Here is a 23,323-nt window from a genome sequence, read left to right as displayed (position 1 = left end):
AGTCACACAGATGGGTGTTCATCACATAATTAATCCTGCTACTACACAGCTCATACAACAACGCACAGTTAAATGCTGTCACAACCTGATTCCTGATTGTTTCACATTAAGCACAAGCAAACAGCTGCACCGAGTCTCCACCGTCCTTCCACAGTTCACGTCCTCTTGCCTTCTTCTTGATGCTCGTCAGTGGGCCACCAAGGCACTTGCCCTTCCAATTATTACTTCAATATACTTTTGAGAGGAGCTCAAATGTTTCAAATGGCCATTTCCCTGAAAAAGAATCCTACAAACTTAGATAAGGTCAGTGGCTTCCAGTAATTATTATCCCCTTTTCTCTACAGTATGTTTTTTTGTTTGTTTTTGGCTAAATATCAATTGCCCCCCCGCCCCCCTCTTTCTGTTAGATCCAGGAAGTGCTCCGTGTAATGAAGGGAACCAGTTGGAATCGGGAAAAATGTGAATGCCGGCGAGAGAAAGAGAGTCGGACGTAGGAAGTGAAGAGACCGTAGAAAAAAACCCAGCTAACTAAATATAGCGATACCAAAACGAACACGCGCCACAGAATTTCACAGAATTCCTGATATATAACAGTCGACACACAGAGAATACACTTTGGACCTCATGTGAATGACAACACCGTACAAAACAGTAAAAATACAGTTACCACCATTGTGTAATATATATATATATATATATATACATATATATATATATATATATGTATATATATATAAATATATATATATATGTATATTTCTATAGTTCTTTTGTGAAAAAAGTTCTCGGCTAGGGTCGAGCATGATGGGACTTCTCTTCAGCCACTGAAATCAACGGGTCACAGGAAATCTTTTGGCGCTCAGGGACCCAACACTCTATAACACATTAACAGCATCTTTTTTTTCAGTCTAATTCATATGCAACGCATGTGTTAGAATGTTTCTGTTGGTCCAGCAAATTTAAATATTCTTCATCTTAGTTGGGGGAAACGAACACTTTAAATCTAGTGTGTAACAGGATTATTATGAATTTACAGATATCTTGATCAGTAAAACGTGACACTGAACACTTGACTGACGTAAGTAGCAACTGAACAAAATTGCATGATTGAGTGTTTGGAGGTATTGACATTTCCCCCCCTCTGGCCTGGACTAAAACTAATCTCAAATTCTCTGACTTTTCCAGGTTTTCAGTGACCGTAGGAAGTCTGTGTATCTGTGTATCTGTGTATCTGCGCTGACCAAGGACTTCCATCTTTGTAGTCTCAATAATCTTCCTCTGCTTCCATCCTCTCCTCCACCTGCACTGATCTGAGACAGGTGACAGGAACATGCTGAGGCCACGCGGTGGAGGCTGCCTCGCAGTTTGACGTCAGTGCCGGTGGAGGAGAGGTGGCCAGCAGAGAGGGAGGATTACATCCCGGCACACCCTCACCTGTCTTTCCCTCCCTCAAAACCTTGCATCTGTTTTTGACTTCACTATTGTAATTACACTCGTGGCTGTTGCCATCTTCCCCGGTATGAGTGGACCAATGACTGAGGACGCCATCCCTCCCCCTCCCCCTCCTCCCCCTCCGGCCCTCACCCCGACCCCGACAGTTGGGCTCCGTGCCACAGTCCTGGCGAAGGTCTGTAATGCCTCGTACTTAGACCTCAGAGCGTCCAGCTCGATTCGCATGGAAGCATTCTCGTTGGCCAGTTTGTCCACCTCCTGCTGCAGCTGGGACTTCTGCTTCTCCAGCTCCTCCTTCTGGGTGACTCGCTTCACCCGGCAGCTGGCGGCGTAGCCCCGGTTCTTCAGGGTGCGCCGCCGTTGCTTCAGTTGCAGGATCTCATCTTTGGTGAGCCCTCTGAGGTGCTGGTTCAGCTCCCGCACTGACATGGTCACCAGCTCGTCGTCTGTGAGGCTGGTGCCATTCTCCCCCGGCTCACGCTTCACCTGCAAGGAAACAAGAGGAGGACGGGGGAGTGAGACAGAACGACAGAGCGAAACACAGAGAATCCCGTGTAAAACATGCACTCTCTCACCTTCAAGGCTTTATTTCCTTTGTTAGTCGTCGTCATGCCACAAGTGCCTTGCTCTTCTGAACAGACCTACGGAGACGCAAGAGTGCAAAACATAAGCAAAGAAACACCAGAAAAGAGAGCTGAAGCTCGACTAACAGCATTAAGAAATACGATCATGTGTTACGATCACGTGTTTGTAAGAACAATAGCCTGTGTTGTTTTTCAGATCAATAAGAACAAAGTTACTGTGTGTCAATACCCACCAGGATCAGTGGAGACACACCAGATATAAATCCCCTGTTGGAGCACTGTTGTGTGAGCATGTTACAGGATCATGCATCTGTGTCACAGCGTATATGAGTGAAAGTGACACACAAACTTGTCATAGAATTTCCCTGACTTCCTGTTTCCTGGTGGTTACACTGCAGTGCCCACCACCTTTGTGTCGTTGATCTCTTATTGGTTGGCTTCAGGCCAATACGAACGAAACGAGCGTAAAAAGAAGAGGAAGTGGTAAAATGTGTGGGAAGGACTCCAGGGGAAAACCAACTGTTAGAGCCCTAACACACACACACACACACACACACACACACACCTACAGACTGTACTTCTTCACCTGCTAGGGATATAAAAATGAAGGCAAACCAAATATAATGATGTATCGGCATTTGTACCGAAGGGGAAACAAGTGACAAAAGGATGGAGACAAAACAGGGTGAGTCAGAAGTCAACAAAGAGGGAGCCTGGAAGGGCAAGAGATGAGATCAGACCTCAGAGCGCACCGCTCCACCGATGAGCATCTCCACAAGCTCTCAATGGGACGCTTTGTGTGGTGCGTTGATCTGGCTCTCATCTCTCAGACCTGTGTGTGTGTGTGTGTGTGTGTGTGTGTTCGATAAAGGGCAGCTATTGTTGCTGCTGCTGAGCGATCATCATGAGACCAGTCATGATGACTCAGCAGATTCCTGATCTCACTGTCCCCCCCCCCCCACTCTCCCTCCTTGCACACACATTTCTGCTCGTCCCTCATCCCGTACATTTGATTGGCTGAATTGCCGCTGTCTTCAAAGCCTAAATACACCTGCTTTTCAGTCAAACATCCACACCTGATACTGCTGAATAAGAACTTTTGTTAAACCAGTTTGCTGATGAAGGAAGGCCTGTTGTCTTCCTGTGTGGATTTCACACCAGAGACACTTTAACATGCAATGCTGCTTCAGTCATTCACAAGTTGGGTCATTTAAAAAAAGCTTTCTGGAAGTGGTGACATGGGTTTCCTTCGTATTCTTTTCTTTTCAAGCCGCACGGCACCGAGCGTGCCAGTGAACCTCCCCCACAATGCACCTCTGTCGGCCTTTGAGGGTGCGCTGCCACAAATCCTACGGTTTATAAATAGCTGCAGATCAAAGAAAAACGTACGCTACAAGAACATACAAGTAGTCATACATGCGCACGACGCGCGTCAAATGCACGGCAAGTGAAAATTGTGTCAGGAAGTCAGTGAAATAAGGGAAAACGTGTCCTCACATGGGAGCTTTACTATAATGGAGCTTCATTCAAGGCGTTTGACTTCAAGCACTCCTTAATGAGTTTGGGGAATTAAAATGTTTTTTTAATATCACAATGTATATATCGCGCTTCTTCTCAACAAACAAATGTCTTCCATACACATGCAGACTCCCACAGCTGGAGGTGCATCATGGCACAATAGATGGATCAAAGACATGAAGACTGAGGGTGGCTGTCGGGGGTGTGGGTAGAGAAGAGGGGGGGGGGGGGCTGTTTTCCTGCCAGGCACTGGTTTATTTCCCCTGTGCCCAAACCCCAACCCCCCATAACCATCTACATACAAACAAAAAGCATGCCAGCAAGCACACGCACACACACGCACACACACACACACACACATTCCCCTGCTGCCATGCCAGTGGGGCACAATAAAACACACGTAAAACGCTCTGCTGCAAGTACACAAACATGCAAATGTAGTTTTGTTTCAGGTGCTAAACAATACTTGCGGTACGTGCGGAAATTGAGTTTACTGTGCGTGCACGGTTCAGAGGTTTTATTCCATATTTGACAACACATAATTAAAATGTCTGAGATAAAACTTGAGAACGGAATTGCTGCAGGTGCACAAAAGGTACTTGTAGTGTCTAAGAAGCTTCTTTGTAATCATTGCCATTGTGTTAGCTTGTGTTAGCATGCAGCAGCATTCTCTTCATCATTACGGGGTCCTTGTTGCCGAATGGTCAAATTGCATGTTTTGAGATATTATTATATTGAAGACATTAACTTTAATAAAATAAAACATCAAGAAAAATAGCGTCTGTTCACATTTGAGGAGCTTGAACAAATAGATTTTTGGCGTTGTTGCTTAAAAAATACGACTTGTTATCGCTAGAGAGGGGGTATTCACGGTGTACACCAGCAGAGCAGGATCGTAAATTAAGTTTGGGGCTATTTCATCAAGGTGAGACAAAATAAAAGCTGACCTACACCAGAGCATAAAGCTGCAATAAAGTAGTGTGTGCGTGTGTGTTGTCTGAGCGCTCAGACCATGTGTAAGTCATCCAGGTTAAGCATCATCTGCTGAGCAAAGGCATCGCCATTCATCTTGGGCACACACACACACACACACACACAGTGCCAGAGGTGTCCTTCCCATAATGTTGCGGAGTGGTCGCTGCGGTGTGGTCAATGCCACAGCCACTGTTGCTACAACAGACAGCTTTTCTGCTGTGGCAGGCTGTATTTTTATGGAGCAACTGAAAGAACGCTGACAACTCAAGAGCAGAGCTGCTTACAGTTACAGTGGAGAGAGACAACGCACACACACACGCACACACACACACACACACAGAGGACGGGACATGGGGACAGGGATGGAAGAAAAGGTGGAGATGAGTACAATACGGCTAGAAGAGAAGAAAGAAAAGATAAGAAAGTGAGGAAAAGAGGGTGAAGAGTTGGTTGGATAGCAAGGTGCAGACCGACTTGGTAAGAAAAGAGGAGATGAGGGGGCAGGGGGGGGGTTGCTGGAGTTGGTGAAGGAGGACTGAAAGAATGCTGACGTCTCCAGAGCTGATTAGCGTTACAGCGGAGACATCACACCCACAGCCGAGAAAAATGCTGAGTATGGAGGGAGGACGGGGTGGGGGGGGTGCAAATGACAAGGGAGAAAGAGGAGAAGAAAAAGAGAGAGGCAAGTGAGTCGGGCGGAGGAGGAGCGAGGTGGGGATTGAGGGAGGAACAGCAATGAGGAGGAACAGGACGGGGGGGGGTGAAGAGGGGGTGGGAAAGTGTTTGGGTGAAAATGCATCCTCAACACATTTGTAAGAGCTTAGCTGTTGGGTACGGAGAGGGGTTGTGGAGGGGGGAGAGAGAGAGGGAGAAGCAGGGAGGGAAGGATGGATGGCGGGGATTGGGGGCGAAAAAAACCTGGACTCAGCAATGACCACGACTAAAACCTCCAATTAGAAAAGTTCTGAAGCTGATCCAGTCCAATGAAACTACTGCTGACCATCTCTCTCTCTCTCTCTCTCTCTTTCTCCCCCAACCTTCTCTCACGCACACGCACACACACACACACACGCACACACACACACTCAGAAAAAGCTTCACATGCTGTCTTCTTGATAAATCGGGATGAAAACGAGAGTAATAGTGTGACAGAAGGTGAACAGTGATCATGTGGTTTATAAAGAAAGATTAAAGTGCACAAGAAACTGCAGAAGACTTAAAGCGCGACTCTTTTCTCTTGTGCAGACGAACAGGATGATGAACTCTGTGTGTGTGTGTGTGTGTGTGTGTGTGTGCGCGTGTGTGTGTGTGTCTGGCTTCAGACAGAGCTCTAATTAATCTTGTTTCAGAGAACCTTTTGCTCTAGCCGCTGCCAACACACAGAGAGGAATTTCTTGGAAAGAGACTTCCTACTTAAAGCTGGTGGCATGCTGCAAGCACACATACACACACACAGAGGAAAATAGCCAGATTAGACGCTTCAATGCCGACCCGGGGGCTGGTGTGTGTGGGTGTATGCGAGCATAAACAAGCTAGCGTATAGCGAATGATCAAGAATAGACTGTGAGAGTCACAAGTCGGTTGTGATGCAGTGGCAAGTCTGCCTTTATTGAATAATCCCAACATAACACCTGCCTTGACTGCGCCTCCTCCCTCAGGCAACTCTCTGAGCAATAATGGAAAACACAAAGGACGGCAGCCGAGTGAGGCGGTGAAGACACAGGGAGGACATGATGGAAGGACGCAAAGAGAGCTAAATGTAGGGAACGTGAATTAAAACCTCGGAAGCGCCACAAAACTCGGCCCCCGGCTGCGGTGGACCTTGGCGTTGTTTATAAAAAAATGTTCTCATCGATCCAGTGTGGGCCGAGGGTGCTGAGGGAGTTGGTAAATAATTAACAATGACCACTGTGTGCAGGCTAATTGAGAATTAGGAATCAGATCAGCGATAATGGCAACCTGTGTAGAGACGGGGCGGCTCACCGCAGAGATGCAGGGCCACGGAGGGGGGGGGAATTAAAACCAGTTTGAGGCGTGTCTGTGGAGAGGGAGCAGGAGGCTATTAACTGGGAGGTATGCAGAGCGTGTAATAAGCATGATAACACAGACAGTGGGGGGAGCATAGGAGATGGAGGAAACACAAGGAAAGTAAAGGAAAAGGAATCGCAAAGGAGCGAGAGCCTGGCTCCTTATATGCATAATGATAATCTACGGCAAGAGAGGAGCGATCACTTTCACACTCCTCTGAGAGTTCAGATGTGTGTGTGTGTGTGTTCGTATGTGTGCGAGACAGTGTGTTTGTGCAAGTGTGTTATTAAAGGCATGAAAAAAAAAGTCCTGGCGTCAACACGTTTTTCCCATTCCAGGTAGTAAGTCGGAGTGTGATGACAAATTTCCCAACACAAGCAAAAAAATAACTGCACTGTCAGGGCAATTGAGCTCTGGCTCCTTTTTTCATAAGTGCTTTTTTTTTTTGGAAGAGGAGAGAAGTATGTACCGTAGGTGAAGTTGGTACTCTCTTTGTGTGTGTGTGTGTGTGTGTGTGTGTGTGTGTGTGTGTGTGTGTGTGTGTGTGTGTGTGTGTGTGTGTGTGTGTGTGTGTGTGTGTGTGTGTGTGTGTGAAGAACAAACAGAGGGTTGTGAGGGAGACGGCGATAAGTGAAGCGGCGTGTTAATGTTTATTTCCCCCGGACGCTGTACGTCCCTGGTCAGCAGTACTAAGTTGAGAGAAAGTTTCGATGCAGCAGCAAAGTAAACGTGCATCACTGTCAGTCACGTGCGAGTGAGATCACATCAGAGACAAACATTTAGGAGAAACAAACAAAGGAGATTGTAGCTCATGGAGGTGTCATGGAGAGCGTTTTAAGGTTTCACATTTGCTGCCACTTTAAGACGGTATGACACAATACACACAAACACACAGGGCCATACATCATACCGGTACATTCAAATAACTGATCACCTTTTGTGTTTGCGCATTATCCTATAGGCTACCTCTGTATTTAATTAATTTAACTTAATAATATATTGCAAGGTTTCCAGAATAAAGACAAAAGAAATCAAAATAAACAGAAAGATTGCAGATTAAATGGACAATGAAAACAGCTGCTGCGGGCACAGTCACCGTTGTCTACGGAAGGTCAAACAGACGTACGAGCGACACTTCAGTTGACAGTACGAGAAGAATCAGCATCCAGAGAGGATACGCGTGACCTACGCAGGTTCAATGGTGAGCGAGTGAAGCCACTACTCCATGCCACACATTCAGTCACTGTGAGGGTGAGTTAGAGGTGTTTTAAAGATGTTTTAAAGATGACACCCAAAGTTCCCAAACTTAGGCTTCAGTGTGAACTTAGGACAGGTGGAGAACTGTTGTTGCAAGGAACTAATGTAATGCCACAGGTGAGAGCAAAGAGCTGGGGCCACATTTGAGGCACAAACACACACATCTTTGTTCCCTCTCTTCGCTTCTTGGCATTGATCTGCACGGTGTGTGTGTGTGTGTGTGTGTGTGTGTGTATTTTTATTTTGAAAGGTTCAGAAATTCAAACCACTATTCGGGGATCGTCACACTGCAGTTAAAAAATGCGGCAAATTGGCATTGGCGCATGGAGATGATGCAACTGGTAGACAACCGCTGGTATATGGATACTCCTGTTAGGGCCTTGCATCTCCACGGCTACATTCTCAATATCGCAACACATGCGTGCAAAACGAGATCATTGCTCTGGTTTGGAGTGAACGTGTCTATTTGTGTAAGTGCGGGAACGAGTCGTCTCCTTTAACGGGAGTCTGAGAAATAAACGCAGAAGTCCTATTGAGGGAAAACAGGAAAATGTAACTTTAAAGTGCTGATCAAAGCGCAATTGTTGATACAGAAAAGCAGTAATTTAAGATACTTAAACTGAAACATGTTTTCCATTTCCTAATCCATTTGACTTCTCGTGTGTGTGTGCGTTTGTGTGTGTGTGTGTGTGTGTGTGTGTGTGTGTGGAATTTATCGGTTCTCGGGGAGGTTATGTAAATAAGGAGTCAAAACACTTGTGGAGGGAAGGTACATTGAACACACACACAAAGTCAAGACAACACAAGGACATGCAGCACACAGTGGAGCAGGAGAACAGTGGAGCACAGCAATGATTATGCACCAGATCTGCTTACACCATGTTTCATCATTACTGAAAAAACACTCAACTATTGATCTGCCCCACGGCTTACTTTTCTCTCACCCACGCTCCCATTCCGTCTGTTACTCCTGCTTTTACTTTCCATCTTTTTATTTCTCCCACTCTCAGAGATTTGCAAAAATAACGAGACTTTTTTTTAATGGATCCCAGTAGTAAACAAGCTCATAAACATGCAGGCGCTACTTAGAAATCATTTCCACAAACACCAAACTCTCCCACACACACACACACACAGGGGTGGACACAATAGTGTGAACACCTGTGCAATCGAATGCAATCCAGCACCACAGCCCTGCAATGAAGGCGACCGCTTGTACGGCTGCTCTTTGAACACTGATGCATTTTAGACGTTTACCTTGTTTTGTTAACAGGAAGGTTTACATAAGAAAAACATATTCCTTAAAGTAAATACAAATAAACTATTGTTCTGATCCATGTAGCCCTATCAGTATAATGTGCATTACAGGCAGTCGTATGAAAGAGTAACGATACCTCCTGCCAATTATCACAAGGCTTTTGTATTATAATGCATGTTTTTTCCTTGTAAACTTCTAATTAAAGCTGAAACTAAGTATCGATTATTCAATCAAAAATAAAAAAAATAATCTGCAACTATTTTGATGACGAATGTCAAATATATTCTGATGCAGCTTCTCAAAGAGGGGATCATTGTAGACTAAATATTTAGTTTAGTTTTTAATTTGGGTTCAACTTTGGTGAAACTTTTGACGTTTCAATGAAAATAATTCATTACTCAAACAAATATTTATCATCAGATTATTCAATAATGACAATATTTAAAATGATTTTTATTTGTGATTAATCTGATATTCTAGTGTTCTTTAGCTTGTTTCATCTGACCAACAGTCTGTAACCCAAAGATTTAGTTTACTATCAGAAGAGAGTCAAAAAAACAAACGTTCCCATTTGAAAAACAAGTGAAAAGAAAGAGACTTAAAAAAAATGGCTGCCAATTAATTCCCGAATTGACTAATTGGTTAATCAGCAAATCATTTCGGCTCACAACACGTGTGCATATGTTCTTCTCAGCGGTATAAAACGCTCAGAAGCTCCTGTCCCATCCTTCCTTCCTCACACACCTAGAGGAGGTTTTACACCGTGTTACATCAACTTGACCCCTACATGCAGAGGATCAAACAAGTTTGTATATGAGCACACACACACACACACACACACACAGTCATGTTAACACTCATTACTTGACTTCCTCGTGAAGAGAGAAGCTTCAGGTCAGACAGATTGTTAGAAGGAATCTGCCAAGTGCAAAATGAGTGATGTAGTGACAAACGGATAATAAAACCACTTCCCGTTGCATCTTCTTTCAACATCTTGCAAGTAAAGATGGAGCTCTCACACACACACACACACACACAGTTTTCTAATCTTGGAGCTTACTGTGCTCTCACACACAGCCCAACTAGATGTTTTACATATCCTGCTCCCACAGGCACGCACACACACACACACACACACAGATAGAGAGAGACACATACAGACACACACAGACACATGCACATGGCAAGGCAAAGAAACTAGCTGTGCTAAGTAACAAGTGAAAACGCCATCTGTCAAGCGAGAGCGCATTTGCTTCGCCTCAGCATTTTCAGGGGAATGCCTTGAAGACAAAAAGGTCCTTGTTCTCAATCTCTCCGCAAATCCCATCTCTCATTCTTCCTCCCTCTTCCTTCATCCCCCCCTTTGCTCCGCGCGCCTTGCCGCTTCGCCACCATCAGCAAAGTTGCACGCATAAGCATTGGTCAGCGTTCAATTACCGCGAACACCAGGGAAGGATGGGGAAAGTACTTGACAGAGAAATGCACTTCAAGCACTGATTAAATACTGATACCAAGTATAAAAAGTTTAGCCCCGTGGTTGTGTGTGTGTGTGTGTGTGTACACACAATGAGGGAAGGAGATGGGGAAACTGTGTGTGAGAGAGAAAGACAGTAAGGGGGGGGGGGGGGGGGGTGCTCTTCTCTCCAATACTGATACAACTGTTTCATCATTATGACCCTCTATTACAGTACTTGCCAACTTGCTTACTACATACTTTTGATACACTGCGCAGAGTGCTGACTCTCACTAAAGCTGCTGATATGGAGTCATTAGGGTGAAGTTTCTGTTTTTCTTGAGCCCACAGAGCTTCCCATTACTCGTCGCTGTTTAAGAGTAATGGGTTGCAATGCTCATATAGGTTGCAGATAATGGCCCATCTAATAGAGATCAATCAGAGGGTATTCTGTTGCAACGCATTAGAGTTCATTGAGGTGCTTTTCTTTTTTTTGTCTCTGTGTGGGTTCATGAGCAGTCAATGCTCAACATTAACCGACATGGGAATGATTCCTCCCCTGCAGCTTTTAGCAGTTTTTGTCCAAATACATTTAATATTTAGCATTTTTGATTTGTTGACTTTCAAAGGTGAGTGAGGTCACTGCAAGATATCAGCAGCCTGTGACTGTAAACATGGTTTATTCACGTCACAACCCAAAAGTACAAACGGGTTAATCAACTGAATAATCTTCAGTGCGATATTAATCATGCCCGCGTGCACATTATTCATATTTACTTTGACCGGAAATGCATTTGATCCCGCTGAATAACCAAATTTAGCACTAATGACATTTTAAACACACATTCCGCAGCCCACGCGAGCTCTAATTATCCCATACAAACGTGAACATCACACTCCACCATCGGGCCTCCGTGTGGCAGAGCCAGACCCTCAAACATACACCGAGCTCTTCCTTCCCTCGCGCGCCAGACCTTTGTCCGCCCGCCCGCCTGTGCCATGTTGCCATGGCTCCCTCGTGCCTCCGCTCTGCTCGCGCAAACGTTGAGAAATAACAACGTTGTGATGAATCAGCATCTCTGTCGCGAGCCCAGCCGGTGTACGACCGGGAAATAGACCGTCCCTCTGTGTTTACACCGACAGCAGGAGTCATTTAAACGTAATAAAGAGATACATGAAGAGAAGAAGGCCTGTCGGAAGAACAGCGTCTGACACAAAGCAAATGTCATAACAGAAGCAGAGTCCCCGCTGCCCTCTCACCGCCGACTACAACGTTACTCTCGAGCTAAAAGCACCACGACGTCAGCCGGAGTTGTTTATTGTTGTCGCCGGTTTTTATTCATTACACATTTTACTTCTGTCACACCGCCAACTCAGCACGCGCAGCAGCGAGTGGACGAAATGTACCCGCCCGCAATAACACATAAACATGTCCACCAGCACACTTCACGAGCACGCCGCTCATCTTACCTGTGAAGAAGCGACAGACGAGTCCGTGTGTGAAGCGACAGCGGGAGAGCCGTCTGTGTGTGTGTGTCCGCCGCTGCCGCTTCAGCACCCCGAGGAGAGGACAGAAGCTCACGGTGTGTTGATGTTGCTGTCCTAAGTTACTCGTCCAGGGTCCCCCCTCAGCTATACGTTCACCTTTCTAAAGGTCTAGCCATTTAGCAGCCACACAACAAGGGAACCCCCGACCATACGAGCACAGACAGCCGACCTGCTCTCGGACTCCCCGCACGGTCTCTTAATTCCGACACATGGCTTCTCTCTCTCTCTTTCTTTCTTTTTTAAGCCTGACAGCCGTACGCGACGTGCATCCCCTTTGTCTGCGTTATTACGAAAACGCGCCGGTTGGTCGGTCGGCGTGGCTGTCCGCTCAGACCGACCAGGTCTCTCGGAACGGGATGTGCGGGTCTGGTATGAGGACTGGACCGTGATGATTCAGCACTATACCAGACTGCTGCCCTTCCAATGGCAAGCGGTGTTGCTGTGAGTTCAGCGGCAGCGGCGCACGCCGGGACAAGCGGCAACACAAGCGCGGCGGTGGCGGCGGCGGCGGCGGCGGCGGCGGCGGCACGGCAGCGGCGGTGGCCGCGCACACTCAGCAAAACAACACCTCTATATTCAGCACTTTTTAAGGAATTTAGAAACGGTTTTGATTTCGACAAAAGCTGACTCACCAGAAGTCAAACCAAGCGACTTTCGCCCTCGAAGGTTGGGGGTTCGCCGATGGTTGGTGGACCCGGTGTGGAGAGACTGTTGGAGAAATGTTTTTTTTCCGCTCACGCCTTTTCGCAGGTCTACATTTATCCACTCCTTCGTCGCTTGTTTTAGTCTATGGTCGGAGGCGCCAGACGTCAAATGATGTTTGGATCACATGGTTTCATTCATGAAGGATCTACGCAACCCGCATTTAAAGAGACACTACTACTGTGTGTGATGGACTGTTGTGATAACAGCCAGTGTGGAAAGTGTGACACGACAGCCCCACCTCTGTGCATGCGTCTAAACTTAGAGAAGAAGAAGTCTGCTCGGAATCTAAACATCTGATGGGGTCGTTATTGATTGGGCTTCCATCAGCTTTAGGACATTTGGTGGGCTGCATTTTCCCCCATTTCCCATTTTTTGGGGTAATTGCCAAAAAAAAAAAGTTGGACTACATGCTGAATGTGGAGAAAGTACATAAATAGAGATAAGCTTCTGTAACACACAGTACACATATGACTGTATTGGTTTGAGGATATTCACAATTCACGATAGAGGTTTTTCAAGCTGATGAACTCGATTATGGAAACCATCTATACGTGACATGTAGATTCGTATCGTTGTACTTCCTCTAAAAGGACATGATACAGCAATATCCAAAATATCAGTGTCACTCTTTACTTGCACAAATACCGCAGATATTTACCTCTTTTCTTGAGGCCATTTAGTTGTAAAGAACTTGCATTGAGAATGTAACAGTGTGACAAAATGTGTTTGTGTTGTAGATTTCTTTAGGTATACTAACTGATGTTTTTGTTATTTTGCAGTTTTGTCTGTGGCTATCTGACAACTTTCTAATCCCACTTTTCCAATCTGTTAGAAGCTAACTGAAAGCCATTAACCTCTCATGCAGTATCCATCCTCAATTACAGTACAATTTAAAACCAAACCACAACAATTAGGACCCATGTACAGAGTAGCGTATCAATACTCCATTTCCACTTCTGAGGAACTAATGACTTTCAATACAAGACAAGAAAGCACTCAACCAATATCAGCAGCCTATTTCTGGATAATGCCACTAAATAGCCGGTATTTAAACGATTGATACCTCCACCCGGGCATTCACATGCCAAACTGTTTAAAGTAAATCTCTGCCAGGCTGCTGAAGGTAAAGACACATTGTGAAATGACACTTAAAATGTGGCGTGATATTTAAGAAATTACTAATATCTATCCCAAAAGTAATCATACAGCCTGTTTAGTTATTGTAATTTGAGGTTATGAATTGTGTTTTCAGGATGCATTCGCAATTTTTCATTCAAAGAAACTCCAGACGATTTCTCAGCAAAGATAAGAGAGCAAGATGTGTTTCTTATTTTATAGGCATGCCCTCACTGCAGATGAATACAAGCTCTTGATGAGATGCAGCATCCTGCATATTGAGGAAATGTATAAATGCTCCTTATACTGTAGGCAGACAGGCAGTGGTGGTAAGTAACATATTCACTCAAGTACTTGTATTTCCTTTTATGCCACTTGACACTTCTGAGGCAAATATGTTTTTTACTCCACTACATTTATCTGACAGCTTTAGTCACTAGTTTCTATGGAAATTCAGGTCATTAATACATAAAATCAACTTGAGGTTCATGGTTATTATAGATTAAGCTACTCTGCAGCATATTGGATTAACCCCAAAGTTAACTGCAATATCAAAGGTGCTCTATACGAGATTGGAGCATTTCCATTGCCTCCAAAGGGCTCTCAACATGGCGACGGCTGAGCAGCTCACGGCTAACAGCGCCTACAGCGCTAACGGTGCTTACAGCGCTAACGGTGCTTACAGCGCTAACGGGGCAAACAAAGTTCAAAAGACAGCGCTAGCAGTGTTTACCTGAAGGGGGAACCGGAGGGTGGGTGCTGTACGCTTCCGCGATGACACCGTCTGTCAGGTCATCAGCTGTAAACACGGTGCAGAGTGCACGCTCAAATGATTGAACACGCACTAAAAGCACGCGCGGCCGGCCCGGCTATGTCAACAAAGCACAGAGAAGGTTGGATTACAAAACACGGCGTGACTTCATTCTCTGCTCAGGTAGACATTACCCCACTATGTATTTACATATAACAGTGGTTTGCTGCTATATTGATGCTCTGAGTATAAAATTAATTTAATGCATCGGGAACTAGTCACTCTGAAATGGAGAATTCTGCATAATGAGCACTTTCAGCTGCAGAGCTTTCACTTTTAACATAGTATTTCTACACTGCAGTGTTGCTACATTCACTCAAGTAAAAGATCTGAGTACTTAATCCACTTGTAGGCCCTCGTTGAAGCCAAACCAGTGAACAACTCTTGATATGTCAACACCGAGGTAGAGGTAGAGGAGCAATTCACTCAAGTGCTGCATTAAAGTAATATTTTGAGGTACTTGTGAGCTGAGTACTTCCATTTCATGCTACATTATACTTTAAAATATTGTAATTTTTACTCAACAGCTTTATTATTACATTCACTACAAGCATTTAAAATATATATCTTCTTTTTTATACAAACAACAGCACGTAAAGTAGTTCACCTCGACGAGACAAAACTCTGTAAATGTGCAACTTGTGTTGCTGCTTTTACTTCAAAGACGTGAATAAGAGGACAGACACGCCTTCACACCTCTGTGCATGTCTGACTCCCAGATAACCGTCAGTCGACCAAAGCTGTGTCCCCAGGAATCCTCTGCACATTGCAAGTTGGCTTGAGAGGGAAGCCCATACTGCAGATTCACTCACTGTGTGGTAACTGTTACAGCTTCCTCTTTCTGCAACCGTTTCACCAGACAGCTGCTCCATGCTGATACTGTATCAGACAGGAGATCACAGATCAAACACACACACACAGAGACACACACACACACTACTGACAATACAGTGGTGCACAGTGAAAAAGAGGAATATGGACTTCCCACTAACACCTCTTTCCCTAGCTTGCCTCTTTAGGTTTTTCATGATAGAGGGGATTAGGTGGTGGTGGTGATGGAAGGAGAAAAACAAAGATAAAGCTCTTCAATCTATTCACTGGTCTTGATTTCTGGTACTCCCTCTGGCCCTGATACCATATGCAAACAATCATGTTGCTGCAAAGGTCAGTGATTACATTGATTGAATGGAGATGACAGGTAGCATCTGGCCTACCTGTGGATAGAAACCCCATGCTGGGCTGGAGCGTGTGCACGCACGATCGCGCGCACACACACACACACAGTAAAAACTTTCGACTCAGGATTATCTGCCATTGAACTGCCATTTTAGACCCTCTGCCGGTGTTAAGATGATTGACACAGAGCACTTCCTCTTCACCTTATGTGGAGGAGAGGTGCTCATAGCTGCCTGACCGACAGAAGGTAACAGAAGTCTGATGAGAGGCAAATGGAAGTCTTTCCAGGAATGGCTAATCTTTATCGACAGAGCTAGGAGCATGCGGAGAATAACCTTTCACAATAAAAGGGGGATTACCGAGACACTTCAGCGGTGGAGGAAAAACCATTGCACGCACAAATAAACAGCCCGAGTGCACTAAGAGCACGCGGGCGCAATTTAATCAAGGGACACTGGTGTGTGTATTAGTTTAAGGAAAATACACTAATCCTACAACAGCTACAACTTGTTCAATTATAATGAGAACGCGGCTCTTCACAAACCATCACTTTTCTTCCATCATTTTTACTTCGCCATGATGCACCTGTGTGCTGCCTCAATAGACCAACAGGCCTATCTCACTCCAACACAAAGTGGCATCTGCTAATCCAACATGTAGCAGCCTGGAGCCTCGGAACGGGCCCAAATATCCAGACTTCAAGTCTGCTGCAATCTCATAACATACCGAAAGGTAAGTGCTCTTCTGTCGCACCAATTCTGAACACACTGATATTTAGTTCCTGAGCTTGCAGCACCCAGCGCTGGAAAGCAACATGTATTAATGTGCTGTACTTAAGCACACCATTGAGGTTATTACCTGCGTATTTCAGATTAAGATTTCACATTTAAAACGGACTACGGTAATCTTATAAAATACAAAGCACGCATGCAACGATTACAAAAAGGCTGTGTCTAACTGAGGCCCCTTCTCACATTGGAGATGATTTCATTTAAATCACTATTTGAGGCCCAAAAAGTTCAGAAAAGAGAAAAGTAAAAAAAAAAAAACTGAACTTAATTTGTGCAGATCTTCTCTCCTCATCCCTCAGATTTATCTGGTGACCCTTTGGAGGGGTCCGACCCCTATCTTAAGTACCTAACTACCAAAGTGTAAATAAAATAGTTAACATTTCACCTCGAGAGCCTTCTAGACGAAGATGTTACTTACACGGAGTTACACAACCCAATAATGTCATTAACAATAGATATCACAGTGGATAGTACTCTAGAATGCTTTTGATTCTCAATCAGTGGTATCAATCTATAAGTACATTCAGCTGAAAACACATTCATACATAAGTAGGATATTTCATGCCGGACTGGATTACTTTTACATTATGTAATGGGTATGTGTATTTAAGGAAAGGTTCTTTTCTTATTTCGTTAATTAATACTATTAGAACAATAGAGGAGAAGAGGAGACGGTTGGACCGGCAGAGAAATCCATGATCCCACTCATTGGTCATTTGTCCTGCTGACCGACAGCTTCTACAATTGGACTGTGTTTCCTCTTGCAACAGCCAATGACAATGCCCCTCCAGGCCAGAGACCAAAACACATTTATCGCTCATGACTGAAGGCATATTCATGTATTTTTGAGAGAGGAATCTGATTGAGAGACTCGAGGGGCCAGAGGAGACAAAACAAGAATGTTTTTCGATGACTAGTGGGTGCAACGTGTAACTACTACAGCTAATGCCATTTACTAATAAGTGAGGTGGTGTAGGTACATCCGACGTTAGTCCAGGGTCAATTTTAAATCACTCAACCTGCAGATATGTGGAGAGGGTAATTTGATCTAGAATTGCTCATAGGGCGCCATCTGCAGGCCAGGCAGCATCTTAATTACACACTGATGAGTCTGGTCTACGTTTGGTAAAACAAATGGAGCTGAGAAAATAGCACAGGACACAAAGCGACACGCACTACTGAGAGTCAAACCACATTTGGAAGAAATGATTCTTCTCGTTTAATATTGACTGGCACACTCAAACGCAATGGTTGATATGCCCCCCCCCCCCCCCAAAAAACCCAGTACATACATGTAACCTTATAGGGATAATATAACGAACATTACAAAATACAGTTAGGACAGATTGACGTAACGCTGATCCATCAGAATCTATAAGAGTACTTATCTTCATATAATCGTTTCTCTGTGTAGATGAATGTCTCGTAGGACCTTCAGGTAACAACTTACATTCCTTTATGAGAGATAATGTAACAAGTGCCTTTCTATTGTAAAACATTAGGAGGTTCAAGATGTGGGGTTATAAACCAGACGTCCTTAAACAGGAAATAATAAAGGAAAACTAAACAGATGCACCGATAGATGTCGGACACAGACTTAAACAGCTGGATCGGGTATCGCTGACGATGAGTCAATGTGGTATTGGATACCATTACTTTTGACAAATAACAATTCAGTACATTTATAGCTATGTTTGTTATATTGTGTTTTATACAGTTAAGAAAGCAATGTTTAAGTCAAGCCTGATGTTGCCTTACACATAATGTACTAATGTTCCACCACACGGTGGAATACAGCTTATTAATCAAGCACTGGCACCGGAGCGGTTCCATCGCTATCGGGACTGAAGAAGTCTGATCGGCGCATCCCGAATTTTAAAGCTTGGAATGAACTTAATACGGGAGAAAACGTATTTAGTGGTTCCCAGGGTCAAAGGCACAATGTTCTCAATGTGCTAAAAACAAACATCGTAACATTGAAGGATTATTATTAATGAAGACCAGCGTTCGTAGATGACAAACTCCATCTTCAGTCTTTTTAAACAGTATAACACTGTCGGTATCAGCGCAGACAAATGAGGTGTACAGGATGATTTACATCATGGCTTGGTTTTAAAATAAAGATGATCATTGAGAGCTTGATGGTCTCCCAGAAGCCATCTGCTGCCTGTGTGGACCAGGATCCCATGAAGGCCCACATGCTCGTTACTGTGCGACAGCTCTGGATAGTCTTGATCCCAAACAGACCGACTACAGATTGTAAATGCACTTTTGCTCTTCTGTGTATATATCTGGATTTGTCAGTGTGTTTGTGTGTAGACAGTAATCCTGCATCCCAACATAAGGCTATCACTGTCTGCAAAGCTCCCAGAATGCACCTGTGCTTGTGTGTAATGTGGCAGTGACACTTGCAGGTCCAATGTCCGCATGGAACTTCTGCATGAATAAATAATTTGGTATTAAGTGATTTGGATGTGTACTCAGACCAGATGTACAAGCTTGTGTGTGTGTGTGTGTGTGTGTGTGTGTGTGTGTGTGTGTGTGAGAGACAGCCGGTGTACTCAGTTCTTCTTCTTGCTATTGGGGCCGCGATTGTTAAACAGGTTGAGCCCCGACCTGCCGTTCCCATTAGTCACTCCGCTGACTGTAATGCCGGGCTGCTGGAGCACCTTGTCCAGCGTGGTCTTCTTAATGGCTGCCGGGGAGATGCGCTCCTGGTCGGCCAGAAACTGCAGCTCCCTGTGAGAGGAAGAGAAAGCCTCGTGCGTTTAGATATACAGCACAAATGCAGGTGTGTATTTCCTTCACTGCTACAACTATAACGCCTGCAGAGTTTTAAGTAGTATGTTATGGGATCAGAGTATCTCAACGTTGGAGTGAGGAACCCATGTCGGATCACTTGCCATACTAGCAGGGTCAAGAGACAATTGCAAATATTGAAATGTCTATTTTTGTAATAAAGAATCATTTATATTAGTTCCCAACTGTCTCACCGTGTCCTAATGCATGAAGCCTCCACTGCGTTGATCAGGAGGCTGCGGAATCCGCCGCTCTCCATGACGTGCAGGGCGTGGATGGTGGCGCCCCCTGGAGAGCACACGTTGTCCTTCAGCTGGCTGGGGTGCTCGTCCGAGTCCAGCAGCATCTTCGCGGCTCCCTGAAGAGAAACAGGAACACGACAAAGAACTTAAGTGGAAGGAGGCGAGGGATTAGATAAAGGGCACCGTGTTGTTTACTTGTACACAGTCATGGGTGCATCCTCGGCAACACCTTTCTCCTCAAAACATTGTGTGGCATTTAAGGAGATCTATCGGCAAAAATGGAACATGATGTTATCACATTTGTTTTCTTTCGTGTTTATCCCCCGACTTATGAATCGTTGCGTTTCATTACCTTAGAACGAGTTTATATTTACATATCGCCGGCCACCATGAGTCTACTGTGGCCCAGAACAGACAAACCAAACACCAGCTCCAGAAAGGAGCCAACCCGTTAGCTAACCCTTACCCGCCACCGGAGTTCTCCTGCTCGCTTGGCACATTGGGAGAAGTTTCAGTTGGTGGCAAACTGCAACATCACCGCATCCTACACATTGCACCTTTAAGCAATATCTTTGTTTATTAATCAGGCTGAAAACGGTATCAAACACACAACTGACCAACAGGGCCTGAGCTCCAAGTCTGACAGCCAGTCTTCTGGGCAGACCCATCTTCACTCCTCCGTCAGCAAGAGCATCCAGGGCTGTGAACGCCTGTTATAAACACACACACACAGTTGTAAGTTTGGTTTCCCTGTCGGCAAGTAAATCTCTATGCAGACAGATAAAACCCACAATTATTCTTAATTTCCTCAACAATTCCAGTACACACCTTTACCTGCTAAGTAGGCATTTGACGTGAGCGTTTTTCTGAAGCAATGAATAAAGGCAATACAAGCCATCACCACAGCTGGGCTACTGTGTACGTCATATGTTCCTATCTAGTCTATTTTAGGATAAAGGATTACACACAAAGTGATGACTTCCTTCTACTCTGGTTCTATGCATCAAACCTCACACAGCTCTGAAGTTACTTACGTAGGCCGGTCCACTGCCACTCAGCCCAGTGACTGCATCAATGAGGTCCTCCTCCACCTCCGTACAGAAGCCCACGCTGGCCATCAGCTGCTCCAGCAACTTGCCGTCCTCCACCTAAAAGAAGGACGACAACATTTGGGTAATAATGCAGAAGAATTAGTCAAAGCAAAAGGTCTTGTTAAACCTTCTTGTGCAGCTTTTTTCATACTTCCATCTGAGTTGCAGTGCAAAAACTGACATCCCAAAAACATATTTGACTCTCGTATCAACAATGCACTTTACCAGAGCATGCGTCCCAGTAGCGTACACTGTAGCTCCCTCTCTCACCACCACCGGGGTATTTGTCATACACCTCATGACTTTAGGAGCTTGACAATACTGAAGCAGCTTCTGTAAATGGAAAAAACACGATAGGAGTGTGGAGGAGGCAGGATGTAGGACAATGTTCTTTAACTTGTTTGGAAGCATTGATGAAACTTAAGACGATGGAGGAAAAAGATAGAAAACACACAGACAGGGAACCAGTATTCGACACAAAACCTGTCCAGTGTACAAGCTTAAACCAGTTTGCCTTCATGTAAACTGGCTGAACCGGCACAACCGGCACAACATGTTCGGCAGATTAAAAGGTCTGGATTAAGCTGCATGTCTGTGGTGTTCGCAGTATAACAGAGGCTTTACAGCACGAGAGAGAGAGCGAGAGAAACAGTGGCTGACCTTCTCTATGGAGCTGATGGTGACGCCTGCTGCACAGGAGACTATGAGGTGACGGTCCTCGATGTCTGGCCCAATCTCATCCAGGACAAAGGGGATGATGTGGGGTTTCACGGCCAGGAAGAGCACGTCACTCTTATGTACCACCTCTTTGTTGCTTGATGTCAGGTTCACCCCCATTTTCTGTAGGAGAAGAAAAAGAAAACAAAAAAGGTATGGGTGGAAAAAAACAGGGGAAGGCAAAACAGGTGTTATTGCAGCAACATGCACACATTACAAGCCCACGCTCGCACCAATGTTTCCATTTGAACTCCCATTTCTGGACATCAGACTACAAAGCCCACATTTTTCTTCTCACCCTCAGCCCTGACACTCTGGAACGCTCAGCGTCTGGGGAACTGGCTGTGATCCTGTGTGTAGCAATCACACCTGGGGAGGGAGACAGGAGAAAGTGGAGAGTTAGCCAAGAGGATGTACAATGAGATGTGAAATGAACACTGTAAGATAAGACGAATGAACATGGCACATAAGCGCAAGAAACTAAAAACAGTAAAGAGGCAGGAAACATAAAGTGCCATCTAAAACATAAAACAAAAGAAATGCAGGAAAGGACTTTAAAAACGCTTTCTGCATATCTGTGCAAACATGGTCATGAATATTAGTTGTGCAACTCTGCAGGCCTTATCCAACTAAAAGAGGGGGGGGGGGTTCTTATCTAAGCTGAAATACGATTTGATTTATCAGTGAATTTAGATCCAGTATAAGGCAAATATTGCACAATAAAGAAGTGGCCTCACCTGCAGCCATGAACCCTTTCACCAGTGCGTGAGCCAGCTGGCCCGCGCCAATGAATCCAACACTCATCCTGTCAGATGATGAGAAGTCTCTGACCTGTGAAAACAGCCACTGACCGTCATGCATTTCAAAGTACCAAATCTATGAACAAAACCAACCATAAAACACCATTTATAGACCGCATGCCTTTCAAAACAGACCTGGAGCTGGTCCAGACAGCGAATGATGAAACACCTCTTCTGACACGGATTTTACTGTGATATGGGCACATTATATAAACTACTCTACATTCAAATAAAGCTAATTAGCATTAAAAACGTTGTGATCGAGTAACGTTAGATGGAACAACAACATGAACTTCGTGTAATCTGATTACATCTTCTTAGTGAAGCCTTATTCCTTGATTTACAGCGGAGTTTGTAACGTTGCTGTTCATAAACCACTGGCGTATGAAAGTAAACCCTGTTTCACTGTTGAGTTCGCCTTTTAACAAGGTTTAATTATTCGTTAATGTAGCCAGTGCTAACATTAGCTCTCCAGTTGATGCTGGTGGACGGTGAGAGCGTTACCTAGCCGCTCCGTCAGCTAGGTTTCATGACCAGGAATGAATGAGAAACACGACGCATTGATAACACGCAGAGATAGTTACCTTTCCCTAAATGTTCCGACGGAGGTTCCTGAGTTGCCAGGTGTACGTTGACTGTGTACCGGCGTGAGGAAACAAACAGAAAACACTACTTTTTTGTGTCAACGTGGCTTCCTCTTTACTCGTGCGCCATAACTGTAACAGACAGCGACACGGGCCAATCACGACAGACACGCGCTGATCTCCTGACCAATGGGGACTTAGATCCCAGTATTTGGGCGGGGTTTGTAGGTATTGACTCCCAGTTGCATCAGTTTTCTGGGCGGTTGTTAAGCGGCTACACCAGGGACAATGTAGGTTAAATATAGGAACCGTGAGGTGTAAAGCAGGTTCTGTTTAAATTACTGACAGTTTACGTTCAGACCAAGTATGTCTGATTCAACACAGATAGACTGGACGTTTAGTATGTGGGTGGAGAGGA

At 44.8% G+C, this 23,323-nt stretch overlaps 2 protein-coding genes across 2 annotated transcripts; both read right to left on the bottom strand.

The window, feature by feature from the left end:
• Window positions 1-1,449: 1,449 nt before the first annotated feature.
• Window positions 1,450-2,346, bottom strand: mafgb (v-maf avian musculoaponeurotic fibrosarcoma oncogene homolog Gb; the record flags this gene model as incomplete). Its single annotated transcript, XM_079278580.1, is given in 4 exon segments — window positions 1,450-1,938; window positions 2,028-2,093; window positions 2,266-2,274; window positions 2,278-2,346. Coding segments are annotated over 4 exon segments (633 nt in total).
• Window positions 2,347-17,857: 15,511 nt separating this feature from the next.
• pycr1b (pyrroline-5-carboxylate reductase 1b) lies at window positions 17,858-23,039 on the bottom strand. The gene is made up of 9 exons (XM_079279069.1): window positions 22,906-23,039; window positions 22,259-22,352; window positions 21,820-21,890; window positions 21,465-21,644; window positions 21,030-21,137; window positions 20,748-20,861; window positions 20,331-20,423; window positions 19,666-19,829; window positions 17,858-19,411 (listed from the first exon to the last, which is right to left on the bottom strand). The coding sequence occupies exons 2-9, from the start codon at window positions 22,323-22,325 to the stop codon at window positions 19,234-19,236; spliced, it is 975 nt and encodes a 324-aa protein (XP_079135195.1). The 5' UTR covers window positions 22,326-22,352; window positions 22,906-23,039; the 3' UTR covers window positions 17,858-19,233.
• Between the last annotated feature and the right edge of the window lie 284 nt (window positions 23,040-23,323).

The sequence above is a fragment of the Melanostigma gelatinosum genome, assembly GCF_949748355.1.
Source record: "Melanostigma gelatinosum genome assembly, chromosome: 11".
Taxonomy (NCBI): Eukaryota; Metazoa; Chordata; class Actinopteri; order Perciformes; family Zoarcidae; genus Melanostigma; species Melanostigma gelatinosum.
Note: the sequence above shows the minus strand (reverse complement) of the source record. Positions and strands in the feature narration are given on the sequence as shown.

Coding starts and splice junctions, on each gene's coding strand:
- pycr1b (XM_079279069.1), bottom strand. CDS start 22,325: ATGAGTGTTGGATTCATTGGCGCGGGCCAGCTGGCTCACGCACTGGTG. Junction 21,891..22,258: donor GAAAGGGTTCATGGCTGCAG/GTGAGGCCACTT, acceptor CTCCCTCCCCAG/GTGTGATTGCTACACACAGG. Junction 20,424..20,747: donor GTGGCAGTGGACCGGCCTAC/GTAAGTAACTTC, acceptor TGTTTATAACAG/GCGTTCACAGCCCTGGATGC.